Source organism: Cadophora gregata (assembly GCF_030347475.1).
Source record: "Cadophora gregata isolate MNR1 chromosome Unknown scaffold_18, whole genome shotgun sequence".
NCBI classification, from domain to species: Eukaryota; Fungi; Ascomycota; class Leotiomycetes; order Helotiales; family Ploettnerulaceae; genus Cadophora; species Cadophora gregata.
The window spans coordinates 1,326,139-1,346,175 of record NW_026695941.1 but is presented as its reverse complement, the minus strand read 5'-3'; the positions used below and the strand labels follow the sequence as shown (position 1 = coordinate 1,346,175).

The following is a 20,037-nucleotide window of genomic DNA, read 5'->3' as shown; positions in this document are numbered from 1 at the left end:
GTCGCATCCACCCCGGGAGAATGTCTCCTTACCAAGGTAGGTAGGTAGGGACTGATGTTCGCAGAATGTCTAATGACATGGCACGTGAGGATTCTTCTTTGCTTCCTTCGAAGTTCCATTTTTGCATTAGCTTCTTTCCATTTCCATTCGCGCAACTGTTGAAGGCCATCAAGAATTCGACCTCCTTCTGTGGGTAAGAAAGTTTTCAACCCTCAAAATTTTCAACGTTCTTTCTCAACGTGCGGATGCAGTGCTGCTGATAGAGGGGTCCATTGATCGACCTAGCCGCAAGCAGAAAATGTCCACCCTGATGTCATCCTCCTGCATCGACCCCTCTTCCAAGCACACGTGCACGTTTAACGACACTCCAAGCAACACCACGCCAGGTCCACGTCCACGTCCATCTCAAGCACCTTGTTGTCTTCTACAAAAGGACAACAGTATCCAATCGACCCAATTGACAGTCACAATAATCAATTAGAGTTCCATCACCAAAACGGTATATGATCAAAACCACCCAGCGCCTCGAGAACCCGAAGGTGGGTCCAGACAAGTAAGGTATGCTTATGCCCCTTGGCCGGATCATCAGCCATGCTCTGCCGTATCGTATCAAAGATCAGTGCCTAGAGCTACCCTATGCAACGCACTTAGTAAGTAGTCGGCCGTTACTTAATCTCATCCTGGACTTCCCAAAGGCTGTACAGTACAGTATTGGACCACTCGGGAGCTTAAACACGCACGCACTATCCGGCAGGCAAGGGAAAGCTCCTGCTGCTGCTGCTGCTACTGGTACCGGTACTGGCGGCTTCAACGTCATGCCACAGAAAGGAGGTCGAGAGGCAAGAATGGATACCCCTCCACTACTACTACTGCTACCCCACCATGAGCTCATGCTCTGAAAAGACTAGTTACAGTAGGTGCGCTACATAAAGATAAGTACAGCTGGTCCCCCTCTTTCCTTTTCTTTTGAAATCATACCACTTCACCATCTTCACACCTCAACCAAAGGGTCAAGGTCAATTGCTATTTAACTACACCAAACACAACACACACATCATATACATCTTCCAACATGCCTATCGGAATACCAAAGACGGACTCCCTTGCGGAGATGTTCTCGCTCAAAGGCAAGGTCGTTGTCGTCACCGGTGCTTCCGGACCCAGAGGAATGGGTATTGAAGCTGCTCGTGGTTGCGCCGAGATGGGAGCAGACTTGGCTATCACATAGTATGTATCTCAATCAAGTTTGTTCTGCCCAAGACTTTCCCAAGACCTCTCTACATCCACCGATCCACACACTGGTACCATTACCATCACCGTCATCGCCTCTTTCACCATTCCCTCCTTGTCCCTCTTCCCTTCAACCAGCCAATTGACCTCCAATCACCAACCAATGAACACAAGCTAACCCTCCCCCCAGCGCCTCCCGCCCCGAAGGCGGCGAAAAGAACGCCAAAGAGCTCGCCGAGAAATACGGCGTCAAAGTCAAAGCCTACAAATGCGACGTCGGCAACTGGGAATCCGTATCAGGCCTCGTGTCAGACGTAATCAAAGAATTCGGCAAGATCGACGCCTTCATCGCCAACGCCGGCCGCACCGCCGACAGCGGCATCCTCGACGGCACCGTCGAGGCCTGGAACGAAGTCATCCAGACCGACCTGAACGGCACCTTCCACTGCGCCAAAGCCGTCGGCGCACACTTCAAGGAGCGCGGGACCGGCTCCTTCGTCATCACTGCGAGCATGTCCGGCCACATCGCGAACTTCCCCCAGGAACAGACGAGCTACAATGTTGCGAAGGCCGGGTGTATTCATATGGCGAGGAGTCTGGCGAATGAGTGGCGTGGGTTTGCCAGGGTGAATAGTATTAGTCCGGGGTATATTGATACGGGGTTGAGTGATTTTGTGGATAAGAAGGTGCAGGATTTGTGGATGAGTATGATTCCTATGGGACGGAATGGCGATGCGAAGGAGTTGAAGGGGGCGTATGTTTATCTTTGCTCGGATGCTAGTACGTATACTACTGGAGCGGATCTTGTTATTGATGGTGGTTACACTGCTAGGTAGAGGATGTGTTTCTATCTGGCTGGTCCGGTAACTGGATATGTAGGTAGATATCCGCAATTAAAAGAAAACATTTGAACATCAAGAGCTTCATGCATACCGTTCTGTGATTTGATATCCATAAGTATCATCTCCACTCATAAATCACCAACACCGAACCATAACGGCTTGCTGAGTACACGCGATGCTTGTCCATTCTGAATGGCTCGAGAGTATTGGGGTCAGATCCCAAATGTGCGGTAGAAATATCATTTCCTGATGTCTTGAGGAGAGAGATTCGCAGACACATGACGACTGATCATGGTCCTCAATATGATTCCAGGCCGCAAATGCCTCAAAACAACGTGATTTGAGGCATACTTTGGGATAGGTAGTTGTTATGAGACAGATGGCTGTGAATCCTTCCCACGTAAGGACTTGTTCGAATCCGTGCTTCCTGCTTCTAGGTTCACACCAGTTCCAATACTCTTCGTCTCTGAAGATCAAAAGTTGGTTTCTCTCCCCCGATGCTCCCAATGCCGATTCTTTTATAGACATTCTGGGGTCTTTGAACAGGACTCAAGATCAAAAACGCTTCCTTGATTTGACTGCCTGTTTTGTACGCCCTGGATCTGAGAAGAAGACACAAACACTGTGCGGGAAAAACACTATCTCTCGCTTCAAATGAATCAAACTGAGCTGCACACCTCCAAGGTATCTTATCTTTCTCAAAGTCAAGCTCCTCATCATTGACATGCAAATAGGGTGGTGTGAAACTCAAAGATTCGGGCGACGTGTTGAACGTCAACTCGACGACAGGGCCCTCTACAACAACCCGACTTGACTTCACATCAGACACAAGCGGCTCGGACACCCATTGAATGTCCCACTCGACAAGAGCTGAATGATCCATCACGATCTGATGCTTCTCCTTCTCACTATCATCGTCCGCCACACCCCAGAAATCGAACTTGATCATAGTCTGGCACGACAGCCACGACCACGACGGCATATTCGGCAGGTCGCTGTCGTCACGCGGCGTCTCTGTACCCAGAGCTCCCCTCCTCATCCAGAGCAAGTCCTGGGTAAAAGAGCGCTCCCAGAGCCCAAGCATGGGTTTATCGTTGCTGGCGGACTGGTAGTGCCGCACCAAGCCAGCCATGGCGGGAAGGCGATCTCTGGGGAACGAGAACTGACGCTCCGAGTAACTAGTCATCCAGGTCCACCAGTGCCTGTGCATCGATCTTGTGCCGCGATCCAATAATGCGCCCGACAAGGTGTACCTCATCCCAGGAGCAGAGTAATCAAATACCAATCCCATCTCGAATCTCGAGTGGGTTTTGCATTGCCAGAATAGACCGGAAGTCATGCAGTGCAGGATGCGGTGTGAGAGCACCATTTCTTGAAGAACCCAGCCTCTTGTGTTCAGGATGGAGTCTTCGGTCACTTTCCTGAGATCTCCGATGTAGACATGCACCAGATATCCTTGACCGGAGACAGAGTCTCTCATAGCAATCATCTGAGCACTATCTTGAGCGTGGAGCGACGGGCTAGTATCGGTCTCTGGAAAACATCCAGTTGAGCCATCGGGCGCATCGGTAGCAGCGATTGTGAGCTCGCTACCAGCATAAATGTCTTGCATTCTTGAAGCTTCTTCTTGCCATTCGTTGCTATCATCCTGGACAATACACAGGGCATCGATCCAGAGGTATTTGATGCCTAGGGATCGGGCAAATACAATGGCGTCTTGGTACGTTCGAGGGAGTTTCTCGAAAGGTATTTCATGATGATAGAGGTCCACGGATGACCTGACGGTCTTGAAAGTGGACTCCCCCCAGCAGTAGCTGAGAGTGGCGTATGTCGCTGATCCAGTCGCCAAATCTACTGATGCTACGAGTTTAGGTGGTGCTCCAGCTCGGCCAACATCAATCAGCCGTTTGGGCATTTGTTCGATTTTGGTATTGCAATAGGGATGAGTAGCTTTGCATTCTCGCAGCCAAGTCCCTACTGTCGCCAGCCTTTCATGGAGGGGCGTGCTTGAAGCTTGCAATTTTAATTGTTGCGCATGTACTGCTGCGAACTAAGTCAAATTGATCTCTCATGAAGCCCCCCTGGAAAAAACTCACATCTAGACAGGCAAGTGGTGATCGATATCTTGTTCGTGTAGATCAGAGCGTGGGCTCGTACTTCGAATCCGATGGACAGCAAGCCCCACACCAGCCCCTCGTCTGAACCTTGGATATCCAATACCTTCAACTCCAAGAATATGTCTTCGTAGGCTCCTTTGTTGATGTTGGGAATGCGCTTCTGGACAACTTCGAGGGTCCACTGCGCTTGGAGTATGGCACAAAAGGCGCAGCTTTTGCTTGATACTTCCAGCAGGGCTAGGTTGGCTTGGTGCTTGATCTCAAACGGTGTTGACAAGTTCCGCAGTGGAATTAGCTTGGCACAGTACGTGCACAAGTCCTTTATCTCAACATCCATAGTAAGAACTTGTTTTTGAGGGAGATGGTTTGAATATCGGAGCTCTGTGTATGAGAAGATATATCCTAGGCAGCTGCATGATGAAGAAAAATAATTCAGCTTCTTGAACATGCTGACTAATTCAGCCACACAAGCGAGCACTAAAAGCATTTGTTTACTTCATTCAAAAAATCGCTTGTCTAATCTGTTTCAATACTAGTTACAAATCCCCATTTGCTCTCGTACTCCTCGATGAGTTCCTTGCAATTCTCAAGATCTTTCGTTGTCATCCACTCGTCCCACTCGGGAGAGTATCCCTTCCACCGAGCCCTATACAACGGCTTTCCAGACTTCGTTGGTCTTTTTCCTACAATGCTTTCAACCTCCCATTGTTCTTCGTCGTCTACATAGACTGGATCAGCGTGTAAGGAGAAGACGCCTTTCTTAACTCGCTTGGGTGGTTTTAGTGGTGGGGTGCTTAGAGGTGTTGCGCCATGTTTCCTCTTCTTGTGCGAGGAGGGAGAGTCAGTTTCTTCAACCTTTGGCGACGGCATCAACCTTGCAGAATTAGTTTTGACTGGCTTCTTATTTCGCACGACGTCTGTCGATTTGGAGCCTGAAGTGTCCCGGGGTCGAGGTGCGATTTTCTGAGAGTTCTCTTGCGCACTCAGCTTTGCGTTTGCTTCTCCCAGCAACTGACCTATTGATCGCGTTAAAAATTATCAAAACTGTCCCTTGGCAGGACTTACTTTGTTGGAAATTAAAGGCAAAAAGCTTAAGACCGGCCTCTTTCAACATGTCTATTGCAGCATTGAACTCATTTAGGGCTGGCGCAAGAACTTTTGCGGCTCCTGTATGCGCCTCCCCCCGCTCCCCATTCAGTACGGCTTCGTCTCCAGATTCCATCTCACCATTTACTTCTGTTGATTTCTGCACATCAAAATCACTGTCATCCTCTTCCTCTTCATACTCATTTTCAGAACCCGAAGTTTCGTGAACTCTCTGGTTTCGTTTCCTGAATTGATTCTTGCCCCTGAGTCTTCCAGTCACTGATCTTCGGACAGGCTTTGGGCACCCGCTGTTCCCGTAATCACAAGGATCCAAATACCGCATGTCCTTCTCCAGCTCCTCATATTCAATATTTGGCTTTGCTAAAGCCCTGAGAGTCTTCACAGCCTCCGAGCGATCGGGTTTCCTTCGTTCCCCAGTCTCAGGGTCCGTGAACTCAAACAATCGGACATAGTGATCTGGGTCTCCATTTCTGGTAATCCCCAGACCGAATTCTACTCTTGCCTCCTTAGCTTCGCCCTTCTTCACTGTCTCCACATTAGCCACGATCATCTGACTTCTGCCGTCTTTGGGTATTGGTACGTGATTCGGCAAGCTTTTCAATCGCCCAAGAATTTCTGGTTCATTTACGATATATGTCCGCATCATCCATTCATAGTGATGAGCCTTATCCTCGAATAACATCCCTTCTACGGTTTCATCAAACAGCTCGATTCTAATTTCGGAGAAAGACAGCTTCATAAGTCGGATTGCAGGGTATAGAACGAAATTCAATCTGCTGTGTTCGAAGTCTGAAGGAAGAACGGGGATAAGTCTCGGGTCGCTTGGTGGAACGCGGAGTGGTGAAGACTTGGGGACGTTGTAGAAACCACCGCCTGTTGAACAGTGGTAGAAGCGGGCGGAGAAGATAATGATCTCGAATGGTAGGAGGGGTACAGTCGCATGAAGACATCGGATATTGAACCGACCTGTAAAATAATCTTCTGACTTTGAGAGTCAACTTCCAATTCCAACACTTCTCGTACTTTCATGATATCTACGGCTGTCTCTTGACAAGGAGTTAGGTCATGGAAACGAAAACTCCAGACTTACATGGTGTGACATTGAGACAAGAACCCCAGGCAGCGTAGGATCATTCATCCTATCCCTATGCACTCCACCAGACACCTTCAAACTATCCTCCAAACTCGCATTCTCCTCCGAATAATTCAACTGCACACTCGTAAACTGCCGATTCTTCTTCGCCCCAAACGTCAATGACGCATTCTCATACCGTCTCTCAGCTCTACCCCTCGTCTCGATATCCGGAAACGCCAATTGAGTGACCTCAGCAATGAGCGACGTAAGTTCAAGCAAGTACTTCTTAACACCAGGCAGCTCATCCGCATGGTTCAACAGCTTCCCCAATTGAATCGTGTTCGTGCCATAATGCTTATTAGTCGTCGTCGACAGCGTATACGCTGTTCCTCTCTTCTTCCAAGAACCAGAGTTATATCTCTTGCACAAATACATCAATTTCTCTCTAAACTCTTTCTCTAACGAAAACTCTCGCAGCGCAGCAAGCCGGTCTAGAAATCCGTGCTTCTTCAGCCACTTTGCAGAGAGTCTGATTATACCTGGGTGACGACCGGATGGGACTTTGAAATAGTACATTTTGTCTGGTTGGAGCTCTATGAGTCCGTTATCTTTCATCTCGGCGTCTGTGAGGAGTCTGTGTTCGTGGAGAATGGGCTCGACGTCTTCGGCTAGGCGTTTGCGATCGGCTGCTCTGACCGCTTCGTTGAGGACAAATGTGCAGACGCCATCTTCCCAGACGGGTTCGAATATACGTGTAACTTCTTTCTTGATTTTAGGTTCGCTTTGGGGAGGATTTTCTGCTTCAAATGATGTTTGGATTTGTGGAAACGCTTCAGGCGCTTGTGAACTGCCACACGAAGGGAGAACAACGAGTGGTACCATGACGGTTGATTCCAGATGTTAATTTAAATTTATTGCTTAGAGAGTCAATACTATCCATCTATAACTGATCAAAAATTTTCCAATGTCAAGGAACGTATTGTACCAATAAAGGGATGCCGCTTTCATAAGAAGCTCCTTTGTTGTTTTGCTCTGTGCAATCACGTGGTCAGATTGAAAGACATACAACAGTGCCCTTTGAGCTCAGCAATAGATACAACTCTATTGTTTGGAGGAATGCCTCTATATGGCCACATATTCCGTGTTTGACGATGAGGAGAGAGTAAAAGATTCAAACTTCCAATTGCTTTCTCTTGCCCCACTCCACGGCTTCCTAAACGGCCCTCTCAGGCCTCATAACCCCGCCCAAGTTCTTCAACTCTACCCTATGATATCTCAATCCTGATAATCTCATCTTCGCCACCTCCTCTGCTTCTTCTTCCTCCCTTTGCCTCTTCGCATTTGCAGCCTTCTTTCTGGCTCTCAAGCAGATTGCCACCGTTGACACAAGCATCGCAATGGCCAGAAGAATTATCGCTACGAAACCGAAGATCACCAAAGAACTGATATTACTTTCAATACTTTGGACTTCCAGTGAGTTGGTTGTGTTGTTGAGATTGGTACCGTTAATTTGATTCTTTTCGGTGCGTGGGAAGATAGCGGTGGTGGATATCTCGCTTGTGGTGTTTACTACGATGGGGGATGACATGACGCGCTTGAAGCCGTGCAGCTCGATAGACGGTATGCGAATAGGGGGCTCAGTATTAAGTATTGGCTTCGTAGTGGTTGGTGGCATTTTTTCAAGCATGCGCTTGGTGATTTTACTGAAGGCTGTCATGTTGGAAGCCATTTGTATACTTCGCCGTGCTGCGACAAAAGCAGCTTTCTGGTTCGGTGACTCGAAGATTGTGCTTACTTTCTCTCTCTGGGCGTGAATGAAGGGAGGTAGTACAATGGATGTGATGATTCGGATGAGTCTGATGAAGTGTTGGCGCGCACGAGAACCTGTTCAGCAATTGACATGAGACCAGAAAGGTGAGCAGAAAACCCTTGAATATGGAGAGGTTGGATTAACATCTCAACTGGTGATTCAAAATCCGACTGATTTTGTTTAGTGCGTTGATAATGAACACTGAAGGGGTAGCGCCTGCCGCTAACAAGCACAACTCTGGTACCGAAGCGTACCAAATGTTGGCTGACTTATGACGTACTGCACCAGCAGCAAAGATTCACATCTGAGGCTTCAATTTTTGCTGCTTAAAGCATGTCTTTATCGATCATCGAAAGACCTTTCGCAGGTGAATCAGCTCGCCGTTTCGTCAATAACACTGGATTCTCCATCTGAACAGATCGTATTGTGTGCTGGATCATGTAAAACCGACTCGTCATCAAAACAGCTCGGACAATACGGTATATGGACTGATCCATCACAGTTATCGTCTCCAGCACAATCGCCCAATTTTAACACATGTGCATGCGAACACCACGGACATGAGGCGCCATCGTCTGAATCTCGTCCGATTCCATCGTTCTGGTCCTCGTTGGCCCAGTCTATACTATCGCTTTCGATAGTACTCCCTCGCTCAAAAGATCCGGTATCAACATCGTCAAGCTCGTCGTGTCCTCTCACACTCACGTTGCGCTGCTTCATAATTTGCTTGGCAGTCTCGACCAGGCAGAGCTTCTCCTCTCTGTCCACTTCCCTACTAATTTCAATCTCCTCCCTCAGTGCTTCGATTTGCATGTCAACGTCTTTCCGTGTCCGTAGAGTTTCTTGAACCTCTGATTCCAGCTGTTGTATCCTCTCGTTCAGCCTTAGTATCACCTGAACTAGGATGGTGATGCAGATGACAAATATTGTGAACACGCAAATGGACTGCTTCCATTGGAGGCCTAGTAGTACTCGTAAAGTTTGAAAAATGAAAGATATTCCTTCATTATTCGACTGGATAAGAGCTTGGTCGTTGTTGTCGATCGCCATAACGGCAGGAATGTATGGTTGAAGGGGCCACAGAGAACGACTTCGACGTCCTTCCAGAAGCGTCAATGTGTTGCAGGTAATGAAAAACATACTTATGAATGGACAATTCGTAAAGAGTGATTTGGATGGGATTTTAGGATATCTAGCAGTGAAAGCGGGGTGCCTGAAGCATTTATTGTGTGACTTGATGCGGAGGAGAGAAAGGGGCATTCCGTACACTTGCCCAGAACCAGCACCAATTCATCCAATCTTTCCCCAAATCCAGTTCATAAGGAGTATACATCATATTATTGGACGGGAGTCAAGCATGCGGCCGCAAACACGTTTGAGTGTTGAACTAACGATGTGACACTGAAAGGAGGCCATTAAGATAGCTTGAGCCTAGGGAGAACAAGCGCCGGAAATCTTTTGAGGGATGGTGTGCATCATCTGTCAGCGGTACCTGAGTTACCAACTGCATGACGCAACATGACACACATCCATATGCAGTTCTGACAGCCCCATGGCGATCTAGTGTCTGCGAACTAAGTACATCGCTTGGGGCTTAATGTTGTGAGATGAACTCCTTGTTAATGGTTATGTGCAGATAGACCTCACGTTGTATTGCAGAACGGGACTGCACAATAACGCTCTGAAGACCAGATCTCGCTTTATCCACCGGCAGACAGGTATTTCGAAATTTCAATAGTCCTGAGTAGTGCAGGTTCAGGGCATCGCATTCAATTTCCCACTTTGGTGCGTCCAGCGGGAGGGGAAATATCCTCGGCAATAGAAGTACGCAGAAGACCACTCGCAATTAAGTGCTAGTCAAGGGAGGCTTCTATATCTCAAACTCATATAACTCAATTGAGAATCTTCACCATATGTTACTGCTATATGAGTTGTAGGTTATATTATAATATCAATCATTAACAACCTGTAGTGCATTTGAAATCAGGGTTTTGTTAGGCTCAGAATTGTTCTTGGCAAAATCTCCTTCACTAATTAATACCTAAACGGAAGAACATCCGGATCGGTGGCTGATGGGGAACAAGGACAGCCCTCCAAGAACCAGACTTGTGATGCAGGTACAACCCTACAAACTCAAAAATTACTACAGGATCCCCATACACATGGCTTTCACGAACTTGGATATAAGGCCTCAAGTTCGCAACGAGTACTGAAATATGATTAGTGTAAGGCCCTCGCTACTGACGTTGACGCCTGTGATTCCGTAGAAGAAGACTTCGTCAAATTTTGACTGCAACATGAAAGTTATTCGGAAGCCTTTCGACAAGGCAAACAATAAAGTTTGTGAAGTACTAACTCCTCAGATAGACCGAATTCTCACAGTGTTCAGTGGCTAGCTTACTTGTATTTGTTGCGCTTAGAGTACAGATGAAGAAATAATGAAGTCAATTCTGTGATTGATCATGATAGGACTAGCGGAGGTCATTCTGGCAGACTCCCATGATCAAAACTGGAAATAACCATAATGAACAATTTCATTTTCTCAAATTGATACATCCAGAGCCTAAATATGACAATAAAAAGCACGATATAAGGCAAAATCAAACCCAATTTCATCAACGTTCCAACGACTCAAGCAAACCCAAGAATATCAGGCCCAGCACTTATCCAACTCCGCCGCCAGCCCCGCAAAAAACCTCGATAATTCCCTCCCTTCACCCTCACTCCTCTCCCTCGTCCCAACTGCCAAACACCTCCTCACAACACTCCCATAAATCGACCCCGCCAACCCCTCAAGCCTCAACGTCAAACTCTGAAATCCCCTCCTTACCCGCTCAAAATCCTCATCCTCCACATCCACAACCTCATGCAGCGGTTCCCACAGTCCAATCTCCAACAACACGCAACCGACACTGTAGATGTCGTGTGCACGAGAATACCGCACAGATGGGTTCCACCGCTTATCGGGGTGCTGGTAATAGTCTAGGTTAATGTCTTTGGGACGACGAGTCGTGGTGAGTTCGTTGCTGTGGTGGGGAGGAGCGGTGATGCGGACGAGGCGTTGACCGTGTTCGGAGATATAAATGGGTTCGTGGGTTTCAGTTGGATAGTAGGGATCGGGGTCGTTGATGAGGTCGTCGATGCGTGCGTTGCCGAGGCCGACGAAGAGTGGGTTGTCGAAACCAAGGGGTTGAGGGATTCCGGAGGCTGGCCCTGGAGGGCCATGGGAGGGAATGTTGGCTGCTGGGAAGAAGAGGATGGAATTCGAACGAATGTTTCTAAACAATTGAGTTAACTTCGTGCATGGCTTCTTGGGGTCGGCAGATGTACTTGTGAACCCATCCAACACAGTGCATCATGTTGACAGCTTCAACCAACTTCTTAGCTAAGCGAAATCGGATGCCAAGATCTAGTGTCTCTTGATGTGCAGGATGTCTCTTCTCCAGCAGCTCGGTCAATGATACTGGCATTCGCTTTTTTGAGATTGCACCCGCAGCCATTATTTGGGGTAAGTTAGAACGAATATGCGGCGGTGGTGCTAGGACAAGACCATATCTCCTTGCAACTGGATCTTCAACCATGCCGTAGCATTTCGGGAGGAGTAAGCGATCAGGCTTAGGAGTTGCCAGCATGAGAGTCTTGATTCTCGTATCCCGTTCTTGATCACGGTCCAAATTATCGATCCATTCGATCAGTACCACTCGGTTCTCCTTGCGAACAGGATAGTCAAAGAGAAGCGCCATAGTTGATGAGCCAGAAGATGAGACAGCGTAGGAAGGATCGAGACGGAAGTCTCTCATCGTGAACTTGTATGCGGCATGCTTCCGCTCATATTTGATCACAGAGCTGAACTGTGCTGCAAGGGACATATCCTGGTATCGTGCGACATTATCACCATCTGGGAGGGAGTGTCTCGCCTCGTAGCCCGCGGCTTCTGCTCGTCGCTTGAGTTCTACAAGTTGCATCTTCCGTAAGATATCGAACTCTCCCTTGAGCATCTTCTCCAAATCGAACTTAGGTCCGTAGGTGGCAAGATTCTCGTTGTACTCTTTGATCAAGTCGATCAGACTGGTCCAAACGGCGTCCTTCTTTCTGAACACGAATTTGCAGCGTTTGATGAAAGCCATGTTCATCTTACACCGCTCGACGAAAATCCCTTGAGTTTCGAGTGTCAGGTTCTCCCCTTCTTTTAACCTAAACCTTGATAAATCTTTGGACTCCTGCACGCCATTAGTTCTTACTCATTCCAAAAGGTGTTTCTTACTCGATCAGGCCAATGACTTGGCTTAATCCCATACTTATCCTCCAGCGCATGAGCATCACACAAAGCTTGCGACATCAAGGCCAGTTGACGCAAGACTCTCTTCCCAGAAGCTGGATTAGCTTTCGCGTACGACTCGAATTTCATGTCTGGTTCTCCATCCTCAGCCCGCCAGATGTCTCTCCATTCGTCGAATCGCTGGTCACGTGTTTAGCTCGCTGGCAAAGATTACCTCCGTTTGCAGGGAGTTCTTACGTCCTGCTGCAGTTCTAGCCTTCCCACTGCCAGCTCTAGTGTTCTTGCAGAATCGAATACATCTTTGATCATGCCTATTCCATCTTCGAAGAGTTAGTATGGAAGGTAAGAGAAGGGAAGCGGTGTGTGTTTTGCTATCCTACCTCGACACAGAGGGAGCAATCCTAGAACTGCCGTGACGATCCCGAAAACCTCTGCCATTTCGACGAGCCTCAGTACATAATGGACTCTAGAAAGAGCAGTTCCAATTAGAAGAGCTGAGATTTTTCGCTGGAGAAGTTCTGCAAGCATCAGGCTCCACTCACGTGAACCAATCACACCACCACGGATGTAGTACACGATGACCCAGCTGAAAGATCGAGGCTGAAGAGAATGACCATCAATAAACCTTAGTTCTTTTTACAGAAAGCCGAAACTCGAAAGCCGCAATATGCGACGCCAGGCAGTTCGATGAGGTGCGCAAATCTCGAGGAAAGTGTCTTGCTGCCTCACGATTGGACGATACACACAGGTGTCCGAGGTCGTGGTGCTCGAAGATTGGACAGCTCCATGTACTGTGTATGTAGTTTATGGAGTTCATTCATTGATTGATGGATTGATCTGGTATGATCATAAGGTTGGCCGGTTGTCATGGGGTTGTCGTTTATCGTCTCAATCCGACTCTCTCATCTTGTGAGCTTTCAATGTGATGACGCTTCTAACATTCCAATATTGAATTGGAATAGGAGATCCAGGCGTGAAGACTCCTCATACTGTCCCCCTACCATGCTCACATGGTGACCAGTGCGTCTTCACGGTCTAATTAATAGTCAGCCTTCATGGGTGTCTTGGGGGCCAAAAGTCGGTGCCTGGTCTCATGACCACCCTGAAGTGCTTGACCCCGAGCGTCAGCTCTCATGCCCTCTCGTGGTCCTCGGTTATGGTATAGACAAAGATATTGTAAGAGAAGCTTAAGGACTGATCTTTGACGAATAACCTTCAAGTTCTCGACAACAATGGTCTAGAAGGCCGGGTCTGAATGTCCGCACGTGCCATCGGCTAATTCGCACTCAGCGATCAGTGATTATCCCTACTTGGGCAATTGTTTACATCGAAGCGAGACCCTAAAGTAAAAAGCCCTGGAAAAGGAAGTCCATATAACTCCTTGAGTTCAGTTCTTTCTTACTATTACTCGCTCACAGCCTCCTACTAACGAAGGCAATCGCATCCAACCACCTGTCAATGTGTAACCCACCATTCCAATCCTCAACTCCACCAATCCATTCACGCCTTGATGCAAGAACATTGTTCCCCACGGAAATATTACAATCACGAAAATTGCCGTGACCACACCCGTACATACAGTACATGGAATATAATAATGAGACGTGAAGTTTCAATTCATAAAACCCGTCCCGTGCTCTGATGGGAAACAGGAGTCTTCTTCAGGAAAGAGTTCAGAATGATTGATTACCTGCAGAGTGAACTCGTGTGGGAGCTTTCTATGCCTATAAGAAACTGTAGATACTAACCCTTAGCTTACACATGATTATCCAGTGTCAGTCAACACCATGTTCCTCCAGCCTAAACAGCAGCGCCACCTGTGACGTTGATAGTTACGCCATCCACCCAGCTAAGCCCCTCCTCGCACAACGCGCCCACCACATTTGCAATTTCCTCAGGCTTAGCCACACGAGCAGCAACAGGCGTCATCTGGATGAGTGGCTCCAAAGCACCCGCAAGGACCATGTCCGCGTTCAAAAATGCTTGCGTGCCCACAGGGCCAGGAGCGATTGCGTTGACCGTACAGCCGTACTTCCGCGGCAGCTCAACAGCCAGCACCTTTGTTAAACCTTCAACGAATCCTTTGGAAGCAACGTAGAGGCCTTGGCCTGGGGTTGGGCTGCGAACAGCACTGCTTACGATGTTGATGATTCTGGAGTTTTGTGGTGCAAGGTACTTCAAAACTGCTCGCGTGAGCAGGTATGTGCCTCGCAAGTTCAAATTGATTACCGTATCCCAAATCTGGTCAAAGTTGTCACCAGGTTCGTCAAAGGCGATATGAGGGATAAAGGCAGCATTGTTGACCAGAATATCAATCTTTCCAAAGGCGGCTGCTGCTTCATCTACAAGCTTCTGTGGTCCTTGAAGCGTTGATATGTCTGCTTCCACGGTGAGTGCCTGCGCTCCCGCACCCAGACTCTCCTTCACGCTCTCCGCATTTCCCTTCTCGCTGGGAAATGGGTAATTGATCACAACAGTTGCTCCGCGTTTTGACAACTCTCGAACAGTTGCAGCCCCAATTCCTTGAGACGACCCGGAAACGACAGCAACTTTCCCAGCCAGCGATGCGTTGTTTTGTGACATGGTGATGAATGGTGATGAATGGTGAACTGAATAAATTGCTGACAGGATGAGTGTGAAAGTTGGGAGCAGGGAATCGGTAGGATTTATGGTTTATTGGTTAAACTTTATGAGTTTGCAAATATCATGTATCGTTATCCGGTGTCGAGAGTGCTGTGCAAAGACAGGATGAAGCTCCACTTAAAGCGCGTGCCATACAATTCAAACGGAAAGTCCGGCGTGGAGCGGAGCTACAGTATGGATGGGCATCCAATACCGTACGCAAAAAACATCGTAAACTCTACCTCTACATTGTTGATCATTGTGTTTGACCTCCTGGTGTGGAGTTCTGGTGGCTACCTGGAGTCTCAATCATCGGTACTGTTAGCGTTCCACGCCAGGGCCGCATGCCCCTCACCCACCCGCTAGACAACCCACCCGAGTCTGGTTACCACCCGTGTGGCTTGCAGAGCGGCGATAAAAGTAGATCCCAGACGCGCTCCCGATATCTCCGTTGCAGCGTTTCGTCTATTGTGTTCGTTTCAGTGGATGATTATTGTGTTGAATTTAGGTAAGTGCTTCCCAGCCACCGATGTGAGTTGTTTCTCACAAGCCTACCTTCGCTTGGCCAATCACATGATACTGTATATACATAGATCAGGTAGCTCTCAGCCTCTCTATAGCTGTATTTTGAGTAGCGACTGAACAATTAACCTCCCATCAAGGGTTATTACTGTACATGGATGCTTGATATAATGACGCTCTCTGGCTTCCAGTTGTCGTTCATTATTGAAGTCATGTGATACCATTTTCAGTAGCCACAGAAGCCGGGTGGGGAGCCCGGATATTCTACAACTATTGTGTTCTCATATGAGGCTTCTAAGCTAGGTAGGACATTGTTATGCTCCGAGTGGATTGGCTTGGCTCTTTTTCACTTGTCCCACGGCTTTACTAGGGTAGGTTGGTTATGGTACGTGGACCTTGACTCGAGGACTGCCGTGTCCAACAACATTTAAAGGCGCCCATATATCCAAACTACTCTGGCCAAGAACTCTCTACTTTCACTCCTATTTAGACCTTCAGCTGTTACCGTCAAAACATCAGAAAACTCAAAGTCAAGGAAAACACTTCAATGGCTTCACATCCCCCTGGATCTTGCTGCACAGTCGGCTTCAAGCACGAGTAAGACTTTCATTTTTTTAAGTTATTTGTCATATTCGCGAGCTTCCTAGTCCATAATCAGGCTTCCTTGTCGTTGAGGAAAGCTCCACCCAGCACATCTCCATTTCCGACATTGACTTGTAACTAATCATACTCACAGAGGCACACCTCAAGGGAAATCCATCAGAGTCGCCGGAAAGTATGATGCCTATCTCGCGACTCCCCCTCCCGAGATTGCGCACAAGGACGTAGCCATCCTGTATTTACCAGATATTATCGGTGTCTGGCAAAATAGCAGGCTGCTCGCGGACGAATTCGCCGCGAAAGGCTACCTGACTTTGCTAGTTGACACCTTCAACGGCGACCCGCTCACTTTGCAGAAAGCCCACTCGCCAGGTTACAACATCCTGGAGTGGGTGGCCCATGGCAGTGACGGGAAGAACCCACATGACGATGCTGCCGTGGATCCGATTGTCGTGAACACCATCAAGTTCTTGAAGGAGGAGTACGGTGTCAAAAAGATTGGCTGTGCTGGCTACTGCTTCGGCGCCAAAGTAAGTGCACCACTCCATGTGTACATGTGAAATAAAAGGAATCTAGCCACTAATGCGGATTGGCAGTACCTCGTTCGCCATTACACTGATGGAATTGATGTCGGTTATGTCGCCCACCCCAGCTTCATGGGTGAAGATGAGCTTGCGGCTCTCGGTGGACCTCTAGCCATCGCTGCCGCTGAAGTGGACCCCATCTTCCCGGATGAGAGGCGCTACAAGACCGAGGAGATCCTTAAGACGACCAAGCAGCCCTGGCAAATTTTCTTTTACTCTGGCACCGAACATGGTTTCGCCGTTCGGTGCGACTTGAACGACAAGGTTCAGAAGTTCGCGAAGGAGCAGGCTTTCTGGCAGGCTGTTGCGTGGTTCGACCACTACCTCTTGGAGCAGTAGATAGCCGTGTTGAAAAGTGCTGGCTGCATTCTGGCCCATGTAGCGCTATGTTCTGATGTGGATGTTGTTGCATGGCTTGTAGCTCAAGTAAACTTAAATTTGTGTGTTTGAGGGCGAGTCTCCCTGGCTGAAAGCCCATACAGCATTTTGGAGTACTCGGATTGAAATTCATGTGGTTGAACTGGAGATTTTCTTTGCTGATTTATACACAGTGACTATTCACATGACAGGGTAAGTAAGTGGTGTCATCACACTCTGTAGCCCGTGCCTGGATTCAAATGTTCAATTCAGTTATGATATTGGATTCATAGTCAGCAACACTGATTTAGAATAAATCAACATTAGACTATAGCAGATTCTGATTATTAAAGGTGGGTTGAGATCTGACTCTCTTCAAATGAACTATTCATGGGACTCACCAGTCACATACCAGCTTTTCGAATGCAGGCAGTAACAAACAAAATTATTGCTTATATTTTCAACAAATCAGAAGTTGGCATGCTGAAGACAGTTGCTGGTCCCAGTGAATCCACCTTTGACGCTCACTGCAGATCAGTAGCGGATCTCGCAGCCGGTTTGAACATTCAGAGGTGAATTATGAGACACAGCACTGGAGAGCAACCTAAGAGACTTCATTTGCCTTCTTACCTCTTCTGCCCATTATACAAGTCTGAATGATATGCTCCGCTTATTTTGCAGGCTGGTTATCATTTCTTTGCTATAATACACAGAAACACTTTGACGTGGGGCCGGAGTAAAAGGGAAATGTAAAGCCTTCTGGTAGCGTCACACATATTGCAAGAGTCACATAAGCACGCATAACATCTACACCCAAGGATATGAATTTCATCTAAACTAGAGTGGAGATAAATCGACAGCATAAACAAGATCGCAGCATGCCTCGCCAGAACAAACAACTTCCAACACAAATGATTTATCTATGCTGGAGTGACTGCAAATTGCTTGTTGAACAGATTACCCGAATCGTACTTAGCCTTCAGGCTCTGCAGACGTGGATAGTTGAGTCCAAAGAGATCATGGGACTTCTTCCCGTCGTAATCTGCACGTGCAAGTCAGTACAAAGATTTGAAACCAATATAGACGGAATGACTTACGGTCATAGTTTCCATATGCCAGTACCGTTCCATAGTCACCAGCTCGTTGCTCTTGGCCAGATTTCTCAAACCACCTGTCAAAGATAGCTGAGGTGTCTCTTGCCCACTGCCTTCCCAGCGCGTCATTTTCTGGCTTGGACCAGTACGGCGCAACCATGGCGTTCATGTGCCATCCTCTGTTGGCGAAACTCGTGTCCTGATTGGAAGCCCGTGTATTCACGACATAAGGGTCGTACAGCTCGTAAATGATCATAGTTCCAGCCAAGTCTGGGACTTCTTCAGTGAGCTTCGTGTACTCGGCAAGGACCTCTTGCACGAATTCGGCTTGCAGGGGCAAAGAGAAGACAGCTCCTTTCAAGCTGACGCGGTAACCTTTGGGACCATGAAGCGTTTGGTTGGCGATATGGTAGGGCACCGTCTTCATGGTGGAATTGACAGGGCCAATGTCGTACAGAGCCTTGAATGCCTTCTTTCCTTCCTCCTCAGTTCCGTTGAAAACGACAGCCACTGCGAGGACCACCTTTCCACCAGCCTCAGGTGGGCGTGTAAGAACAAGACCACCCATACCTTGGCCCTTGAGCTTGGTGAATCCCTTTCCGTCCTTGGGCCCAATAAAGAGGTCATTGACGGCTGCAACGACTTGTGCTACGATGGGAGGTGCGGGCTTGAAGGCAATCACACCAGCCCACATGTCACCCTGCTCGAACGCCTGGAATTCGAATTCCGTCACAACGCCAAAGTTATGGCCCGCGCCTCGCAGACCCCAAAACAAGTCTGGATTTTCCTCTTTGGAGGCTTTGAGGATTTCGCCACTTGCAACGACAATCGTGACACTGATGAGATTGTCAATAACCATTCCATATTTGCCGGACAGCCAGCCATAGCCGCCTCCCAGAGTCAAGCCGCCGACTCCAGTGTCTGAAATCGTTCCTCCGACAGTTGCGAGGCCGTACTTTGCGAGTCCAGCGTCAACTTCACCCCAATTTGCGCCGCCGCCAACTTTCACTGTTTTAGCGGTGGGATCAACAGTGATTTGTCGTATTTTGCTCAGGTCAAAGAGGAGACCACCGTCAGTGCTGCTTGAGCCGGATGTTGAGTGGCCGCCGCCCCGTACAGCAACATCGAGTTTCTTGGCTGCTGCAAATTTGACGGTTTTGGAAATCTGGGAGGCATCTGTGGGAACAACCACTACACCGGCTGGTTTTTCGGCTGCTTTGGACCAGCGTTCAATGGCTTGTTCGTAACCCTCATCAGTCGAAGTGAGGATTTTCGCATCAGTTCCGCTGAGGAGAGAGCTGAGCTCCTCGATGTCTTTGGAGGTTACTTTTCGGCTCATGATTTCTGAGGAGGATGAATATGCTTTGAATTGAATCTCGTGTGGATATTGCGATGGGAGAGCAAGGAGCAGTGTTGACCCCAAGAGTGTTTTCTATGCGGGACAGCTGGGAATTTGTAGAAAGTTTAACAGTGTCAGAGTTGCCAATGAGGATTTAAACAATTGGAATGATGTGTCTTAGAGAGAACCGCTAACTATAACTTTTCATGAAATCAGAAGAAAGTTATTAAATATTAATCACCAAGGTAGTCCAAGTGAGGTGGTCAGCCTTCTAGACTAGTGCTCGCTTACGAAAAGTCAATGTGGGATGCGAGACTTCGGAACATTCGAGGGGTCGATCAAAAATGCCGACTAAGGGAGCCGTCCAAGGTTCCTTGGGAGGGCCACCACCTTGGCCACCTTTGCCTCGATGCCTTGGGCGGGCCACTCTGAGTGTGGCTGGCCACTTGCATCTGGCTG

General features: G+C 48.1%; 9 protein-coding genes across 9 annotated transcripts; 2 read left to right on the top strand and 7 right to left on the bottom strand.

Moving 5' to 3' along the window:
• Positions 1-979: 979 nt before the first annotated feature.
• On the bottom strand, positions 980-4,632 carry ONS95_006842 (uncharacterized protein). The gene is made up of 2 exons (XM_058500323.1): positions 4,169-4,632; positions 980-4,112 (listed from the first exon to the last, which is right to left on the bottom strand). The coding sequence occupies exons 1-2, from the start codon at positions 4,524-4,526 to the stop codon at positions 2,512-2,514; spliced, it is 1,959 nt and encodes a 652-aa protein (XP_058350159.1). The 5' UTR covers positions 4,527-4,632; the 3' UTR covers positions 980-2,511.
• ONS95_006843 (uncharacterized protein) lies at positions 1,073-2,066 on the top strand (the record flags this gene model as incomplete). Its single annotated transcript, XM_058500324.1, has 2 exons — positions 1,073-1,227; positions 1,421-2,066. 2 exons carry the CDS (start codon positions 1,073-1,075, stop codon positions 2,064-2,066), a joined length of 801 nt encoding a protein of 266 aa, XP_058350160.1.
• Positions 4,633-4,705: 73 nt separating the features above from the next.
• ONS95_006841 (uncharacterized protein) lies at positions 4,706-7,253 on the bottom strand (the record flags this gene model as incomplete). The annotated part of the gene is made up of 3 exons (XM_058500322.1): positions 4,706-5,205; positions 5,255-6,281; positions 6,387-7,253. 3 exons carry the CDS (start codon positions 7,251-7,253, stop codon positions 4,706-4,708), a joined length of 2,394 nt encoding a protein of 797 aa, XP_058350158.1.
• A 331-nt stretch (positions 7,254-7,584) lies between these two features.
• Positions 7,585-8,088, bottom strand: ONS95_006840 (uncharacterized protein; the record flags this gene model as incomplete). The annotated part of the gene is made up of 1 exon (XM_058500321.1): positions 7,585-8,088. The coding sequence occupies one exon, from the start codon at positions 8,086-8,088 to the stop codon at positions 7,585-7,587; it is 504 nt and encodes a 167-aa protein (XP_058350157.1).
• Positions 8,089-8,553: 465 nt separating this feature from the next.
• ONS95_006839 (uncharacterized protein) lies at positions 8,554-9,231 on the bottom strand (the record flags this gene model as incomplete). The annotated part of the gene is made up of 1 exon (XM_058500320.1): positions 8,554-9,231. One exon carries the CDS (start codon positions 9,229-9,231, stop codon positions 8,554-8,556), a length of 678 nt encoding a protein of 225 aa, XP_058350156.1.
• A 1,600-nt stretch (positions 9,232-10,831) lies between these two features.
• On the bottom strand, positions 10,832-12,898 carry ONS95_006838 (uncharacterized protein; the record flags this gene model as incomplete). The annotated part of the gene is made up of 5 exons (XM_058500319.1): positions 10,832-11,459; positions 11,512-12,401; positions 12,446-12,640; positions 12,698-12,780; positions 12,841-12,898. The coding sequence occupies 5 exons, from the start codon at positions 12,896-12,898 to the stop codon at positions 10,832-10,834; spliced, it is 1,854 nt and encodes a 617-aa protein (XP_058350155.1).
• A 1,362-nt stretch (positions 12,899-14,260) lies between these two features.
• Positions 14,261-15,043, bottom strand: ONS95_006837 (uncharacterized protein; the record flags this gene model as incomplete). Its single annotated transcript, XM_058500318.1, has 1 exon — positions 14,261-15,043. The coding sequence occupies one exon, from the start codon at positions 15,041-15,043 to the stop codon at positions 14,261-14,263; it is 783 nt and encodes a 260-aa protein (XP_058350154.1).
• A 1,108-nt stretch (positions 15,044-16,151) lies between these two features.
• On the top strand, positions 16,152-17,127 carry ONS95_006836 (uncharacterized protein; the record flags this gene model as incomplete). The annotated part of the gene is made up of 3 exons (XM_058500317.1): positions 16,152-16,201; positions 16,341-16,734; positions 16,801-17,127. 3 exons carry the CDS (start codon positions 16,152-16,154, stop codon positions 17,125-17,127), a joined length of 771 nt encoding a protein of 256 aa, XP_058350153.1.
• Positions 17,128-17,835: 708 nt separating this feature from the next.
• On the bottom strand, positions 17,836-20,027 carry ONS95_006835 (uncharacterized protein). The gene is made up of 2 exons (XM_058500316.1): positions 18,243-20,027; positions 17,836-18,187 (listed from the first exon to the last, which is right to left on the bottom strand). Exons 1-2 carry the CDS (start codon positions 19,576-19,578, stop codon positions 18,066-18,068), a joined length of 1,458 nt encoding a protein of 485 aa, XP_058350152.1. The 5' UTR covers positions 19,579-20,027; the 3' UTR covers positions 17,836-18,065.
• Positions 20,028-20,037: the final 10 nt, after the last annotated feature.

Bases quoted from the DNA above. Each gene is read 5' to 3' on its own strand.
- ONS95_006835 (XM_058500316.1), bottom strand. From the start codon at position 19,578: ATGAGCCGAAAAGTAACCTCCAAAGACATCGAGGAGCTCAGCTCTCTC. The intron at 18,188-18,242 runs GTAAGTCATTCC...TTGCACGTGCAG, and splicing joins GGCATATGGAAACTATGACC to ATTACGACGGGAAGAAGTCC.
- ONS95_006842 (XM_058500323.1), bottom strand. From the start codon at position 4,526: ATGGATGTTGAGATAAAGGACTTGTGCACGTACTGTGCCAAGCTAATT. The intron at 4,113-4,168 runs GTGAGTTTTTTC...AGTTCGCAGCAG, and splicing joins CACCACTTGCCTGTCTAGAT to TACATGCGCAACAATTAAAA.